The sequence below is a fragment of the Ammospiza caudacuta genome, chromosome 9 (assembly GCF_027887145.1).
Source record: "Ammospiza caudacuta isolate bAmmCau1 chromosome 9, bAmmCau1.pri, whole genome shotgun sequence".
NCBI lineage: Eukaryota > Metazoa > Chordata > Aves > Passeriformes > Passerellidae > Ammospiza > Ammospiza caudacuta.
In genome coordinates this window covers 12,238,960-12,256,134 of record NC_080601.1, presented here as the reverse complement: position 1 = coordinate 12,256,134, position 17,175 = coordinate 12,238,960, and the positions used below count along the sequence as shown (strand labels likewise).

The 17,175-nt window shown below is 39.3% G+C and overlaps 1 protein-coding gene across 5 annotated transcripts in view; it reads left to right on the top strand.

Annotated features, from left to right (window-relative positions):
- WAPL (WAPL cohesin release factor) overlaps nucleotides 1–17,175 on the top strand; it is a 128,802-nt gene that overhangs the window by 82,345 nt on the left and 29,282 nt on the right. For all 5 annotated transcript variants that reach the window (XM_058810086.1, XM_058810084.1, XM_058810087.1 and 2 more), the window contains exon 4: nucleotides 4,736–4,851. In XM_058810086.1, coding sequence (XP_058666069.1) covers nucleotides 4,736–4,851 — 116 coding nt within the window. The remainder of the gene's footprint in view (nucleotides 1–4,735; nucleotides 4,852–17,175) is intronic.

Genomic DNA, 17,175 nt, shown 5'->3' with positions numbered 1-17,175 from the left:
TATAATCCAGAAATAAAATTTCAGAGGAAAAAATGTTCATTTCTCTGTTCTAATTATAGCTGTTTCTAAAACTAGAATTTTCTGTAAGCCTTTTAATCAAACTAAATGTCACCACTAGAGGTATTTTTTGTGGATTTGAAAGGAACAAATGAATACTGATGTTGTACAAGAGGATTGTTTTCAAACAAAAAAAATCATGATTTGTTTTCATAAAATTTACTTATGATGAGACACTTGGGTTCCAGCCTCTTGGGAAAATGGGTTTCTCTTACAGGGCTGGTTAAGAAGTACTCTTAGTCCCTGTCTTTAATGACTTCTTGTTGAGCCATTTATTCCAAGGGAAAAATTTGCTTGTACAGTTAATGCAGCTGAGATGCTGACCCATCAAATAATCCTTTCAGCTGCTGTCCTCAGAAGTCTCAAAATATCCACTTTGCATTTGGCACTGCATTCACCAAGCAGGCCTTTATACTCCCAGGTATCACAGATGTTTTCTCTGAAATATTTTCCTAATACATTTCCATGGCACAGGGGAATGTAAATTTCTGTTTTGTCCCTAATGCACTTCTCCACTTCAGGTAAGAGGTACCTCTCAGTCCCTCTGCTGGGAGATGCTTCCCCTTTATTTTGCATCTCCTTAGCTATTTTGATTCTTTTGTGCTGGTATTTGCTGGTGAGATTTGACTTGCAGGATTTTTTTCTGAAATTTGAAAGGGTGATGCCCTATAATACAGATTATGAAAATAGGGAGTCTGATGGTGCCCTAAAGTTTGTGGGACTCCTTGCTGAAGTTCACACTATTTTTTCTCAGAACTTTGTAAATTTTGAGCATCATGATCTCTCAGAAAAACCATGATAGGAGTCCTTGAATACAGTGGTGCTGAGCCTGAGAATTTCTCAAGAACTTATGAATCTAAGCCTGAAGTTGCAGTAAAATGTGACATTGCTCTGAGGTATTTTCTTTGCATACTGGAAAAATGTGACTTCTGCATCCATGAAAAATGCCAGCTTTGACTCCAGGCCTGAGAAACAGCTTTCAGAACATCTTGCACAATAAAACTCTGTCCTGAAATGGTGAACAGTACTGAGAGGTGCTAAATGCTGCCTGAGTTCTGTGTGGCTGTTCTTTCTTTGTTATAATGAATAAAGGCCCAGATAAAAATCCAGTGTTCTGTTCCAGGTTGACAGGTGAAATGCCAGACTGCCTCTCTGAATTTCAGCCCTGGAAAATCCCAAAACTGATTCTGGTGTTCTGTGTATAGAAAATGTTACATGGCATAATCAGTTTTTCAACAAACTTGATGCTTTTGTTGCTTTCTGTCATGGCCTTACTTTGCCATAATACTGATTTGGTTACTTGCCATAATCTAGGTATGTTTTTATGAAACAGATTTTATAACCTTAAATTAAAACATCTCTTAAGATTTTGTAATTGAACATTAGAAAGACTTCCTTCTAGTCTGGTAGTGCAGAGAGGGAAAATAAGTTTAACAATACATTTTTAAATGTTTTGACAAATGAAATTTAAGAAAGTGTAAAGACTACAGGAACAATATTTTTAGTGCAGGAAAAATTGCAAAATAGATAAATTCAGTTTTGGTTAGATTGTCCTTCATTGAAAAACATCTGCTGCTGCTCATTTCTGTGATAGTCTTTTCTGCTAAAGTGGTTCAAAACACAAAAAAAAAACCTCAAACAAAAGCCAAGCAAATAAAACCCCTACCTCTGGAAAAAAGCTCCACCTTTTAAATTCCTAGATGCTGTTACCACACTTTTAAATGAAAATACTTCCTAACTTTATTAGCCTTAGATTTTTGCTGAAATGTTGAGTTCCTGGTAAAAGTTTCCTTTTTATTTTGCCATTGCAATTTAAAATTCTCTGGTTCCTCTGTAGCAGCCCAGTGAAGCAAAGGCCCCTTTGGCTTGTGAGCCTCCCAGCTGGATTCTGCCAGAATGCCAGGGGCTAAAAGTACCGGTGAGACTTCCCTAGATTTGAAACACTGCTTTTGTCATTTCAGTAGCCAGAGTACAGGATGACTCCAGTGAGGAGAGGCTTTTAATACTGGAAGAAAGTGACTGACTTGAGTGTAGTAATCCATGGGGAGTTTATCCAAGAGAAATCTGTATTGCAGCTCAGTCCTTTGCTTTGTAAATCAGTTCTGATATGCAGCTTAACCTTTGTGTCATCGATTCATTTTTCCTTCCAGTGATCAAAATGAAATTCCTATAATCTTTTTAGGTAATGTAGCTTTTGTATATCAGCATCTAGCACTCAACTCAGTTCTGGTGAGCCAACTTCCCCTTTTTTTTCCTTTCATTCCTTTGCATCTTCTCAAAAACTGAGTCACCTTCATTGGGTAAATATTTTAAGCCAGTTAAAACTACATCAAAGTCCTCAAAGGCAGAGTCAGTCCTGTTTGGGCTTCAAAACCTTCTGCAGAATTGCCCTGAGACACTAAAACAAAACTCCATTGTTGTTCCCCAGGAAATTTACTGTGGTTGTGGTCTTGGTTGCTCTTTGAACATCTTTCCAATTCTAGCCAAGACAGGCAAATGATCTTAAAGATTATAAAGGCCTTAAAATTGGTTAGACAGGGGGAAAAAGGCCTTACATGCTCCCATACTGAGAAAAAAGGTAATATGACCAATTTCTCTGTGAGGAGGCAAAAAGCCTCTCCAAAAAGCCATACAGGAGAGAGCCAGTGGAAGTCAGGCTCCAGTAGGGTCACTGCTTACCAAACTACTCCAGTGTTTTCCTCACTCAGTTAATGTTAACAGCAGACTTCTCCCCCACACCCTCTTTAGTTTAGATTTAAAAGTCTGCTAAGATAATGTGTGCAGAGTGCTTTGAGAAGGCCTTCAAAAGCACTGCTCAAATAGAAGCATTCCAGGTAATCTTACAAAGCTACTACTAAGTGTTTGATGTGCTAGCAACATCAGAAAATGCAGAATTATCCTGTTGTAAGTAGGAGTTGAATTTTTTTTTATCAAGAAGTTTCTTTGAATTTAAAATCAACTAATTTAAATGGGATAGTTTAGAATCACGTAGGAGTAGAATTCAAACAAGAAAATTTAAGGTGTAGAAATTGTGACTTAGTTGATCCCAGAGCATTGTTAATCATTATTGAAGGCAATGCCAGGTCCAAGTCTTAGCACAGGGCACAAGTTGCTGTTCTCATTTGGTGGGTGAAATATTTTGTATTTCTAGAATGACTTGCATCTTTGTACTGGTTGTGGTCAAGTAAATTACTTGTTAGCTTTTAATCTGCAATAGGAGGGTCCATATTGCAGATTAAAAGGGTCTAGTTCTTTTGGTTTGACTTTCTTTGAGAACTGCATTCAGGGTCTGACTTCTTCAGAAATATTTCAGAATATATAAGAATATATATCAAAGCTATTTGATTTTACTCCTTAAATTGGCTTCAGCGAGAACTAAGTTGTGTTTTACACAGATTTGGAAGTAGTTTTGTGTTATTTAAGTTAATGGACATTGGTCTGTAGTACTTTCCCTCAGTTACACTAATTTTATCAAACATCTTTTAAAGTCAGTTGTTTTCAGAGGGCTGTTGATGCTGTGTTTGTAGGCTCTTGTGCTCACCTGACACAGCCCCACTGAAAACCAGTGGGATAAAATGAACCAGTGAGAGGCTGCTTCCAGGAGAATCCTTGCAGCAGGGATGCTGCCAAGCCTGTTGAAATTTACTGCAATTTGGGAAACTTTGGAGCTCTATTTTAGGAATAGTTCTATTCCTCAGACAAGTTTTGTACCCTTGAGAATGCCATTAGAAATTTGGTTACCTTCTCTGCCTTTACTTGCCTTCTTAACCGGCTTGGCTGGTCCTATGTACTTGGGATTAGAGTAACCCATCCTACCTGCTTGTGTTCTTGCAGTGCACTTTTCAAACAGCAGCAGCTTTTCAGGAATAAATTGGTTTTCTAAACAGATTGTCAGATGAAACAGTGCCTCTTTGTGCCTGTCTTTATTTCCATCTTGAAATGTGTGGTAACTTCTGGTTTATGCCAAGTAAACCTCTTCCCTTGTCTCCAAGGGATAGTGCTTCAAATAAAGCAACACAAGTTTAAAAAAATAGTAAGGACAGAAATGAAATTTGATGAGTGAATTGCAGATTTACAGTCCAGGATGGGGTACTGGAGTCAGTGGTAATGCAAGTATCAAATCCATTGCAAGGCCATGTCAGCAGTTCCTTCTGGCTGGCTCTTTCCTGAGCTGATCACAGCAGAATAAGCAAATACAAACAGCCTGTCTTCATGAGAAGTGAAGCAAGATCAATTCTTCTCTTCTGTAATTGTAGTGTGTTCTTATAAATCTCTTAATCTCATGGTTTTGAAAAGCCCAATCTCCTGCTTTATTCATCTGCTGCTCAGGGTTGTAGCAGTAAGCCAGCCATTAGTAAGCTCATGTAAAAGGTGCTCTGGGATTTAAGGAGTATGGGATGGGAAGCAGTAGCCTGCAGCTTACCCAGTGGGCAAGAGGTGCTGTAATATTTTTGATTGTGCACCTTATCATGCTTCTGTGTATTACTGCAATCCAGTCAGCAAGCCTGAACTGCACCCAGGACTTGCTTGGCATTAAGGCTGATTTTTCTGATGAATATTGATGGTTCATTATGTAATGTCAGAAGCTGTACGTGTGGAATTGTCAGATGCAAGAAATGCTCTAGCAGTTCAACAGCTTTTAAAATGGTTGTTTCATGTCTATATTTACCTTTAACAGATCTGGAGTTTTCAGAGGATGCATCTGGTGTGCATGAAGGCAATAAGAAATCCACAAATAAACAAGGTGATAAATCTAAGGAAAACACCAGGAAGATTTTTAGTGGGCCAAAGCGGGTGAGTAATAATGCTGAGACAAATACAAAGTTCTTATTGTACTGAACTCCTCAGTATTGATGATTCTTCTTAGATATGCAACAGGGCTTTTGAGATCATATGTTGGCCTTTAATATTATTTCTGGAAAAGTAAAACATTTAAGTGCAATACCTTTGTGTTTATTGCTGGAAGGTTCACTTTTCAGGTTCACATTACTGCTATGGAGAACCAGACTTGTAATGTAGATGCATTCCTTGGAGATATTTTTAAAACAAAGCATCAGTAAATTCTGTGTGGTTTGTTGGTGTTTGGGGGGGGGGTTTCTTTTGATCTCTTTTGTTTGCTCTGCCAATAAATATGTCATTATAAGATAGAACTTTTCTTAAAGCTTCAAATTGGGCATTGGTATAGTCTTTATAAGGATAGGTGCATTTATACCATTAGGTCTAGTGAGATTTTCTTTTAGTTGGAAAAAGAAGTAGCCTTCAATCCCATGCCAGTCTTGCCCAACTGTGTAATATTCAGTATGAATTTGCCCTTTCATAGCATGAAAAGAGCTTATTCATTTTCTTGATCTTACAGAAATGTTGTTTAGCTGTCACTATGGGTACTCAGTATTTTGAGGTTTTTAAAAATGTGAATACAGCAAAAATTGAGTGTAGCCACCAGTAAAAATTTTCAATAGGGGGATCCATGTAATCTCCACTAAATGAAGCTTTTTATGACCCTGATGCCCTGGACAGCCATTTCCAATGCCTAAGGAGTTTTCATGAGCTTTTTGCATAACTTGTTTGTGTTACCTGGTGATAGCAGTCCCTGTCTCACCATTATTGCAACCCACAACTGCTCTAGGAGAAAGAGGGAAATGAGCTTGTGTTTCTGCTTTCCCTTGGAGTTCCATAGGTTTTGCAAGACCTGGCAGTTGCATGGTATTATAGAAACTGTCTTTTATGTGTGTTCAGCCTGTGCTCATGAGTCCAACAGTTCAAAGAAGTTTTTTAAATTATTTTTTCTAAGGAACCTTAATAATTCCTCATGAAGGAACTAATTACTTGTGTTATATGATAGTTTCATTGAAGTAATTTTTAAAGGTGCCTTGTTGTTTTTTGGTCTTCCAGAACCAGAAGATTTATTATCTCCCCAGTTGTGTTGTTATATATCAATTTTTCATTTAAAAAAGGATTTGTTGGTGGAGAAAGGATGACAGATTTGGTTTAGCTCTCCAAACATGCCAGGGAATATTTTCATGTGGGAGGATACGTGACCAGTAGGTGCTGTCAGTTTGATGCCCTTTGAAGAGCAGAGTCACTTGTTGCTTTGACTTTGGACAGAATGAGAAGCTCCTCCCTCCACAGTCTGAAGTCAGATAAGTGAGGAGGGTGTTTCCACAACTGAAATAGTATTTCTTGGAGATGGACGTTCCTCAGCTTCTGCTGATTAAATAATCATTTTTTAAAATTCAGCTTTTTATCAGTGAACATGTTACAGTACACTGAGAAACAGAAGTACAGGAAGTGCAAATTTGACTGTAACTTTTTCAGTTATATATTTTAACAGCATAAAACAACTGTGGGCGTTCTGCTAATTACAGAAAGTTTTTAAAATTTAAATATTTAAATGCCACAAATATTATTCTGTAATTGCTTTTCATGTGTTTCTTGTTTAATTTTTATTCTTTAAATCCCTGAGATTTTATGTGAAAATGGTTCTAATTAATTTTTAATGTATATGTCATGAAATTATGGGGTAAGGAATAAGCCTTACAGCAATATCATACTGTAAGAGAGAATGGTTTCAACTCTAGAAAACTCTTAGTTGGGGATACATTTTATTCAAGTGGGAAAGTTGAGAATGAAACAGCTCTTTTCACCCTGTAGTGATATAATGGACTTAGAAGTAGATATTGTGTAATTGAGATTCAGATTTTAAACTTCAGTGTTCTCTAATCATATGGCTGTTACATGGAGTTACTAAAAAAGCTTGTAAAGCTTGTTCTGATGGTAATTAGAGCTGCTATAATTATCTTCCTAAAATATAGATATAGACTCTTTATCTTAGTTGTATCTTAAGGGAATTCTCATTCTGGGAATGGAAAAAATAACTGAAAGTATTAACCTGATGATAATAACTAATGATCTTTAAAAAAAAATCTCTGGAACTACTTCACTGTCTCAGCACCATTTACTTTTTCTTGTAAGACCCAGCAGGTAGAGTATGAAATATTTTCTGTTAGGTGGTTTTCAGAGCTGTGGCATCACACTGAGCTGCCAAGAAAAAAGCTCTGTTACTCAGGAAGCAGCAGGTTCTGTCATTAAATTTCAGCAGATCCAGAAAGCTCAAGTATTTTTTCCAGTCTGTATTCAGCAGATCTGTCACCCATGGTTGTAGTTTTGAAAACTTGATCATTGTCTCCTAATGCTAAACCCCAGTTCTTGAAACTTTGATATAATAAAATATTACTGGCATCATTGACTTTGTGAATAACAGTGGTTCTAAGCACTGCTTTTACTGTAAGGACTGAAATCAGTGCCTGGTTGCAGTAGCCAAGGACATTGATAGGTGAGCAAAGTCTCAACCAAAGCCATGCTTTTAAGTGAATTAAACCTCTTTATCCTGAGCCTGAATTATAGGGGGAGTGTTACATTCCATAGCAACATAATTAAGTACTTACAGTACATAAATATTGGCATTGCTTGAGCTGCAAATTATGGGTGTGAAGCATACATGAGTAACATCTGCAGAAGTTTGTTTGCAACTGTTTACAATTTTAATTCAACTGGTTGGGTAACTCATGCTCTAGCATGTCAGTTTGGGAGCTCTGGATACACCCACCTGCTGCCCCTTTGAGCTTAGTTCCCTTCTACAGATGAAACTAATTCTCCATTAGCAGGCAAACCCAATAGAGGAGACAAGAAATTTTTTGTTGCTATGGTCCAAATCTACTGAGACTAAAGACTTGAAAATAGGCAGCATAAAAATTATTTCCTGACATTTCTTGCTCCTGCTGCTTTCACAACAGATTTTAGCTAGAGTCAGCAAATGAAGAGAAACAGTTTTTGTAGGAATACTCTGGAACAGTTTCCTGTGGTCTTATGCAAAATATCTGTCTCTAAATAAGAATCTGAAAAAAGCCAGCTTAAAAGTGTAAGATAAGGGCTAGTCTATCCCCAAATTTAACCTTTTGATCTATCAGCCTTAAAAATTAATGATTATACTTAGTATTTTGTGTCAGTTCAGTGTTTGTGTTGTCCAGCATGTCACTAGAGACCACCAGGTCCTCTGAACAGCACATTTTCTGGGATGGCCCCTCTGCTCTTAAACTCAAAATGTATAATGAGTGATCTGCAGCTCAGTGCTGATCCTAGCTCTGCCTGTGGCCATAGGAAGCCAACCTAGACATGGTGAATACTATTACCTTTGAATATTTCAAGGTAAGAATTTAGATAGGGTTGCAAATCATAGTTAAAAGGTATGGGAGCCTTTCAGCTTGAGGGGCCTGGGAGGGGGGCAGAAACTATAATCTCTGTTACTGCTCTTCAGGGCTGCTGAGGCATGTGGGAAGATTTAAGGAGCTGCATGAAGGAGACAGAGGGGGTATAACAGGAAAAAAACCTCTGACTCTCAAATTGGCACAACTGGAAGCAGACTTAGTCTTATGTTTTCTCAAAGTAGCATGAAATTTCAATTAGATGAGTGCTTTATCAGGATTTTTTCCCTATGCCTTAGAGTAGGTCAATTTTAGAAACAAGTCCTTTGGAATTAGTTTCTTAGATGTTAATATCTTTTGCATTGGGTATATTTCATAAAGCTTCCGTGCTGCTATAGAATGCAATTTTAGCACCTATAAAATACTGACATTTTCTTGAGAGTTGGAAATGTGTTTTTTATGATTGGTAAGATGAGGAACAAAGTACTCAGTGCATGGTCAGTCTGCATTGGTGATTTATGGACTACTGATCAAGCTAAAAACTAACCTGAAGGCTAATTCATTGCTTAATGACTTGTGACTCCAGTTAAAATGGGCTTATTTCAATTAAATATTCACTTTTGCCATGAAAATTTATTGTTTTTTAAATTACTTAAAGCTAGCTTAATTTTTTTTTCTTATTCTCTTACATTGCTGTAGGAGAAATGTCTTTAAATTTCACTAAATTGAAATCTTAGCCCTAGAAAACCTGCCTGGCTTGCAACTGTGTACACATTCCCACATGTACACAGTGAGTGGGGATGCATCAGTGGCTTTTTCTTTTCCTCTTGTTGTGCACACATTGACTCGTACAGGAAAAGGTGTGGAAAAACCTCTTTGCCACTAACTTGGTGTTTATGGTGTTTCCTTTGGCCCATTCCAATACTGGACCACAGAGTTTTCTGTTTGTGCTGGTTTTGGCTGGAATACAGTTAATTTTCTTCAAGGGAGCTCTTACAGGGCTGTTTTGGGTTTGTGCTGAGAACACTATTGGTAGTGCTAGGATGATTTTGTTATTGCTGAGCAGCACTTGGAGCAAAGGCCTTTTCTGCTCCTCATCCCACCCTGCCAGCCAGGAGGCTGAGGTTGCACAAGGAGGTTTGGAGGGGACAGCTGGTCACAGTGACCTAAGGGATATTCCACACCATATGACAGTGTGCTCAGCAATATAAAAATCCGGAGGAGGAGGAAGGGGGGACACACCTTTGGAGTGATGGCCTTTGTCTTCCCAAGTAGCTGTGACACCAGATGGAGCCTTGCTTTCCTGGGAATGGCTGAAAAACTGCATGCCCACACGAAGTGGTGGATGAATTCCTTGTTCTGTTTTGCTTGCATTCATGGCTTTTGCTTTCTCTGTGTAACTGTCTTTATTTCTTTGAGTTTTCTCACTTCTACCCTTTGATTCTCCCCCATCCCACTGGGGGTGAGTAAGCAAGGAGCTGGGTGGGGCTTAGTTGCCAGCTGGGATAAAATCACAGCAGTCCTTTTTGGCAGCTGACGTGAGGCTCAGTGGGTTTGAGATAGTGACAGATTTGATTGGGATGTGCTAGATCAAGCTGATAGCTGCTAGTGCATTTTAGCTGGTAATTGACAGGTGTCTGCCTGCCATGGGGCCCCTTGCCCTTCTGTGTGGCATGGCATTTGGCTTTCACTGCTTGCTGTGCCTGGGAACATTTTGGTAACAGCACTTTTTTGAAGTAATGTAAAAGTTTAGTACACTAAAGTAGCATTGCTTGAAAGTTCCTCCACTAGTGTGGTCTGCATTTGCCAGGAAAAGCCGAGATCTTCTTGGATTAACCAGAAAAAACCCAGTCCCAAGCCCAACAAAGCCCCATCTACTGTAAGGACTGAAAGAGGCAAAAAATACTTACAGAAGCACATGGTTATGCTGCTCTTTGCTTGAGCAGCTCCCTCCTGTTTCCCTGTGCCTTCGGTTTCCCAACGTTGTGTATTACTATAAAAATAACTCACTAAAAAGGAAACTTTTAACATAAATCTTAGTCCATTTCACTGGGAAACTAAACTATTCTATCTACTCAGTTGAGGGACCCAAGAAGTGAGATGAAATCCTCTTAACCAGGTTAAGTCAACACTGCAGCTGAGAAATGCTCACTAAACACAGCAGCATTAGCAGGATTCTGTGCAGCACTTTGATCAAGTGATGTTGGTGGGGTTAGTCATGACAGAAGTGTTGAATATGTGAATGAAAGCATGGCTGAATTCAGACACGGCTTAGCCAACAGGCTGCTGCTGAACTTGGTATCCAAGAGAAAAACTTGAGGCAGCCATAACCCTGTAACTACTGCTTTTCACGTTTTAGTCAAGTTTTAGGAATAACTTCTGTACCCAACAAAGTACAGAAATGTGTGCAAGATTTCCAAGTGTGGTCTTTGGACAGGTAAGTTGGAAGGACATGTTAAATCAATACTGTGTAAAGAGCACTTATTTCCAGTTACCAAGTGCTGAACCAGGAAGAAATATTCTTTTTTTCTTCTGTGTGATTTCAGTCTGATTTGCAACTAGTCCTTAGTTCGTTATTGAAATGCATCTTTCTTATCCTACATGCAGGTTTTTTTTTTCCATGAGGAGGTCGATTTCATAATGGAAAATAAAATACTCCTGTTATAAGGTTAGGCACTGTCTGAAACTGTCAATACCTGAAAAAAAAACTTAGGTAGGAGCCTTTCTTTCTGCTAGCATTTGTTGTAATACATGTTTTAAGGGTATAAGAGATCTTTTGCAGTTTGATGGGAGCTTTCTCCACTGGTGTTTCATGCTGACTGGAAGGAGCTATAAATACCAGTTAGAAACAAAAGCTGGGTCTAAGTAAACTAGAAGTTCAAAATGAAAAGCTTATATCTCATCTTTGAAAGTATTTTGAAACTGGAGAAGTACGAAGCCGTGCCCGCTCTGGGCTGGCTGTGTAAGCTTAGGGCTAATGTGACAATGACGTGTGTGTGGGAGGGGACAGAAACTAGGCTGCACTGTGGTCTGTAGTTTTCCACTTAGCTTGTGTTGAACTGTGCAGCAGATGTTTATCAAGGGCATCCTGCGAGTAACGTTTCTTTTTGCTGGCCTGCAAACGAATCAGCATTTCCCCAAATCAGATTTTTAAAGATTTTTCTTTGTTCTTTCATTTTTAAGTTTTAGAGTATGCAAACATTAAGTGCATAAACCTATATGATTTTGCTTAATTACTTTTCCATAGCTTGTTTCAAATAAAAAATTCTTAAAAGGCAGCAGAGGAATCATAATTCAAAAGTTTTGCTATCAGTCATATCCCTTGCTGCACATATAATGGTAGGGTCAGAGTAAACTGGCCAGGGCTCATTTTAAAAAGAACTGTTTGTCTTCATCTTACATAACTTTTAGTTAAAGTGTGTCCTGACCTAAGCATGAACACTTGTAATAAAGCTGTTTTTTAAGTGATAATAAACTGCTGGTAACTATGCACATTGAGCTGTTCTTTGCATCTTAATTTAGAAAGTCGAAATTGCTTGTATTTAAAAGGAAATATTATTACTTGGCATAAGCTGTTTTGACTCCATTGAGGAGTCAAGCTGATTTTGGGCAGTTTAAATATTCTGTGACCTCTCAGTTCAGTGCTAGGCCCAGTCTGACAAACAGTGCTGGGCAGAGCTGACAACCTGTGACTGCCTCTTGCTGCTTCTGCAGTGCATTCCTTTCATTTGCTGGTTGGTGCTTCTGGCAGATTGGCTCCCCAGTCCTGAACTAAAGTGGTTTTTGTGGGGATTTTTTTGTCCAAATATGTTTTGTTGGAATGATAAACAAGAGATGAGCTGTTGTAAGTGCCAGCCAGTTATAATCAGCTTGTCTATTGTAAGGAATTTTGATATATTGCTGGAATAAAAATAAATTTTAAAAATATTACAGAAGGTGAGAATAAAGCTGATTTGTTAGAAACCTCATATTGGCACTATTATTTCACCTAACATTTGCAGAACCAAATTCTTCTGTAAACATCTTTATTTAATACTGGCTTCCAAGTGCTTACCACTTAGGGACTTGTAAAATTATTATTCATGTAAATAGACCAAAACCAATTCTTAAAGTGTAAGCTAGTAAGCAGGATACTAGTCAGGACTGGCAGGTTTTTAGATTAGTCACCTAAATTGAAGAGTGAGGTAGCTGCTGTAATTTTACTGAATTGAGTTGGGATGTAGCACCTCAAAGCCATTCTGGACTTAAAGCAAATGTCAGGATTTGGTCTTCTCACTTAAAGATAATCATTTGATGCTGCTAAAAATTATTTTCTTCTTTCTTACTTACTTTCACCTGGTAAAAGTGCTTCCTCAAGTGTCCTCCATATGCAGCTGCTGGGTAGAACTGGGGAGCAGCATTCTTGGAAATGCCTCTTTTCTAGCTGGTGTCAACAGAAATATTAGCAGCTTTGTCTGGGGAGGGTAGGGATGCGAAGTGAACCTAACATGTTAAGTCCTCATAGAGGCAAGAGGAACAAATGAAAAATAAGCATGGAAATCCTTCTCCCCCTGTGCATACTTAGGCTTTTTGGGAAGTAGAAAAATCAAGTTGAATGGAAAATGTTTAATGTCACGGTGGAAATGTGGCATTTTATACTTCCAGTTCCTACTGGTTTTAGCTCTAAGGCTAGAAGCAAGTATTGATTAAAGTATTTTTCAAACTAGATTCTCTCTTGCATTCTCATATTCCCTGCAAAAAACCACACCCACATCAGTTTTGTAGTTCCAGTAATTAAGTTAATGTTTGAGTAAATTGGCAATGCAGGATAGCTGTGTAGGATAAATGTTACATTGCACAAGGTCTCCTGTAGGAAGTTCTAAAATGGGAAAAGTTCTCATAGGAATTAAAATACACCAGTTTCATTTGCTAGTGGGAGCTTGATTTATATGCAGATGAATATGCAAAATTGTCTTCACAGCTCCTGTGTACTGTGTGAGCATGGCTGGTTCACTCAGCTCTGTCTGAGACTTGATGTGCATTCCATAATTGCACCATGAGATGCAAGCATGTCCTGCTGGGAAAATCTGTGGTGTTGAGGGCCCAGTGTCCTTGTTAGACCCATTGCAAAGCTTTTATTTGAATTGGCTTTGTTTAGAGCTGATGTAGGCAGTGCCTGGGAACAGGTGGCATGAGGTAGGTGCTCTCTGGAGGTGCAGCTGAAGTCTGATGGCACTGGGAAGTGGTCAGGTCAGCATCCTCAAACTCAGTGATGCAAACCCCAGAGCTGGAACTGAGCACATCTGGGACATTTACTTGAACAGTGTTTTTTACTGATCCAAATGGAAACGTTTTTGGAGGTGTATGCACACCTCAGCTGTATCACCTCTGGAACTTCATTGCAGTCACTATTTTGTAAGGTTTTCCTCTTGGTAGATTGATATACTTTGGGTAGATTAGGATTAACAGGAGGAGGGGAAGGGGGATGTGTGTCTGTGTTGGCCTGCTTCTCTCTGCCTTTCACAACCAAGAGAGCAGGAAATTTTTGTGAGCAGTTTGTGCTGGGAAGTGCTTGTGCCAGGCTGTTCCTTGAACTGCAGGTTTTTCTTTTCTCTTGAGCAAAGCATTTTGTTTCCAGTATTGTGGTGATAAGTCTAAACTATTGTATCCTGTCCCTTTTAATTAGACTTATTAAAGGTTTCAGGGCAAAATAGTGACCAAAACCCTATGGCTTCTGCTTATGAGCTCACCTTTGAATACACTCAGCATAAGCAGCATACAGAACATCATTGGCTATTTCTGTTAATGAATCTCATTTGTTAGGTTGTCCTGTTTCTTAGGTTCTGTTTTCATACTTCACTTGGGTGTTGGACCCATCATCTTGCTGTGCCCTGTGGGCCTCCTCCTTAGCTTTAAGGAAGAAAAAGCATTTTGCAGATCTTCAGAAGTTTGATGCAAAAAAAGCTTCAGTGACATTTTTCCCTTGCTCCTTGTGTTGTCTAATACTCTTAAACTTTGCCTAACAGCTTGTAATTGTCTGGCTGCATGTGTGCATAATGTGTTTTGTGTTTAAATGGAATAACACCTCACAATTAAGTGATCCATGGCAGTGGTTTATTGGCACTAATCTGCTACTTTGATCCAAGTAATGGAGATGCAGTTCAGATTTTGAACGCTGCAAAACCAGCTTGGTTCTGGTTTTATACTGCTCTTCTCTGAAGTCCAATTTCCTGTTCTCTATCATGGCTCAGGTTGTGCTGAATTGATACTCCATTTTCCTGTTTTGAGGTGTGATTTCTTTTTCATTGCTCTGAGTGATGTTCATTCCTTTCCCTTTTCAAAAGATACAGTCCATTATGAATATTTCTGTGCTTCATAACATGCTTGTTACCTTTTTCCTGTTCAAAGTGAGACATGCAGGATAGGATAGTATTCTTAATGATGATGAATACTGAGTGGTAACTCATATTTTGCTTATTGGGGTTGTTTTTGGAACTTCTAGTTTTGACAAGCATCTGGCATACAGTGTTACTGAATGCATTTCGGATATAAATAATTCATTTGTCAGGATATCTGCTGAAAATGTTCTTGAGTTTTCTTTTGCCATTGTCTTCTACCTTGGAAAGCATTCTTGCCTGCAAATAGATGCTCTTCCTTGTTTTGCTAGTATTTTCTGTGTGACTCATGTCCCTGGCTCTTATTTTCTGCAATTCTGACACCTGTGAATGGCAGGCAGTGCTGCATCAGTATGTGCATAGTGCCAGCTCTTGAAAATTTCAGCTTTGAGGCTTTCAGGAATGGGAGGTTAAGCATGACCCATAGATAATGCCATTTGGAGATGATCTTATAGAGGAGACAGCTCTGTGCATTTTGTAAAATCTCTGGCATTAGTCCTGGTTTTGTATCTGCACTCACCCCCCCAGAACCACATGCAGAGTCCCACAGTACCATATGCCTTATGCCCACCCTGGAATATTTGCAGTCTTTCAGACATGTGTCTCTGTGAGCAGCTGTCAGTTCTAGATGTACGGAAAAAGGAAACTCCTCTGCTATTCAGCAGAAGCTCTTACTGCTGATTAATACTGCAGAACTTATTTGCCTTAAGAACACAGAAGTCACAGGAATGATGTACTTCCACTTGCATCTATTCCAGGTTAGTTTTGAGAGAAGGAATTATTTTTAAAAAGTCTGTGTTATTTGAATAATTGCAAGGTTTTCTTGTCTTTAAGGGAAAGTTTCTTAAATTTTTGCTCCTTAAATGTCAGTGTTGCTTGTTCAGGGAAGCTTGTTATCACAAGCATTTGAGTTACCTTTTAAAAAAACACCCCAAAACCAAACAAACCAACCTCTTTGCTTTTGTGATCAAGCCCTTCTGAAAAGTCTTTCTTCACTATCATTCATTTGATCTTGGATACTTTTCCTGGCTTCAGTTCTGTCACACAGCAATCCAGAACAAGTCCACGCAGTGCTCACTGCTTGATCGGTATTGGTGCAGTTTCTTTGCACTTGATCTGGAAATTCATCCCAACTCTGTGCTGCAAGGGAAAATGGGAAGGTTGCTTTAAGAGGTTTAGTTGGAAAGGAAGGATGTGTTTGCTGTGTTGAAGTCCATCTGAGTTGTAAGAGAGGCTCCAAAGTCTCTGCCTAGTGTGTTACAGCTGATTAGAACGTATTTCTTTGGAAAGTGGTGTTGGATATTTGCAGGTGTGTTGTGGTGTACCAGCTCTCTGCAGGCAGCGTGAGAGTGACCAGATAGCAAGTGGCAGGGTGTCTAAGGAAATACTGCTGGGAAGGTATGGAATCACAGGCCAATCACTTGTTTAGATCTTTTCTGATTTGAAGTGGAAGATCCTACAAGGAATGGTCACTAAAAGGAAAGCTAACCTTCCAGAGGTATTTCAGATTTTAAGGATTACTATTTCCAGCTGCACTTCAGACATTGTTACAAGAGACCTATTAAATGCAGATGTCCTCGTTTCTTAGAAGAGGCATTTATTGGTGGCATTGCTTGTTTTCTTATGTAAAATGTAGCTTTTTCCTCTACTGCACTAGTAATGGTTAAGTTGTAAACTGCCATGTCACAAAACACTTTGGGATGCCCTAGCTTTTGATTTAGTACGGAATTAAAGGAGATGGGAGAAGAAAAGCCCCTTTTTGACTGTTAAACAAAAAGCATACCATCTTTGGAAGCCTGTGAGCCCTGGGTATTTAGAAGGAATTTGCTTTTATCTGTTTGCCCTGCTGAACCCTTTCCTACGCATCAGCTGTTGCTCTCTGCTGAGGAGCACACACTGATGCTGTGTGGCCCTTCTGCTTGCACTGCCACAGCTGCCTGTGTACTTTGTTTGACTCCCTCCCAAGCACTGAATGTGCTTCCTGTGGGCTGGGCCTCCCTGCCCTGCATGTGTGCCCAGCAGAGGTGCTGGGTTTGGAAAAGCCAAGGAGCTGTGGGTGCTTCTGTGGTGTGGTCAGCAAGGGACCGGCCCAGCCGCTGCCTTGCCAGGACAGGCTCAAACCCAGCCTGGCTCTGCTCCCCCTGTGCCTGCCAGGGCTGTGTTTGGCTCCTGCTGGAGCACAAGGCCTGAAGGAAAAGGAGCACACAGGTGGGGCACAGGCAGGGAATTTCACCCCAAACCAGGCTGATTCTGTAAAATGCTGTACCATGTGTGTTGCTTGGCAGAGTTTGTTACTTCCTTGAATTACCCTGTCTACCACGATAGGGCACTCTCTCTTGCCAGTCTTAAATATGCTCTGAAATGAAGTGTGGAGTAATTGTCAGCAATTCAAGAAACAAAAACACTCAGTGGTTCTTTTCCATTGCAGACAACTGTGAAACTTGCCTCTTCCTTAATTTGAAAAAAAACTTTGTAAATTATTTGCTGCTCAGAAAGATACAGGACAAAAGAGAGTTAACATCTGAACCATCTTCTAACCTTTT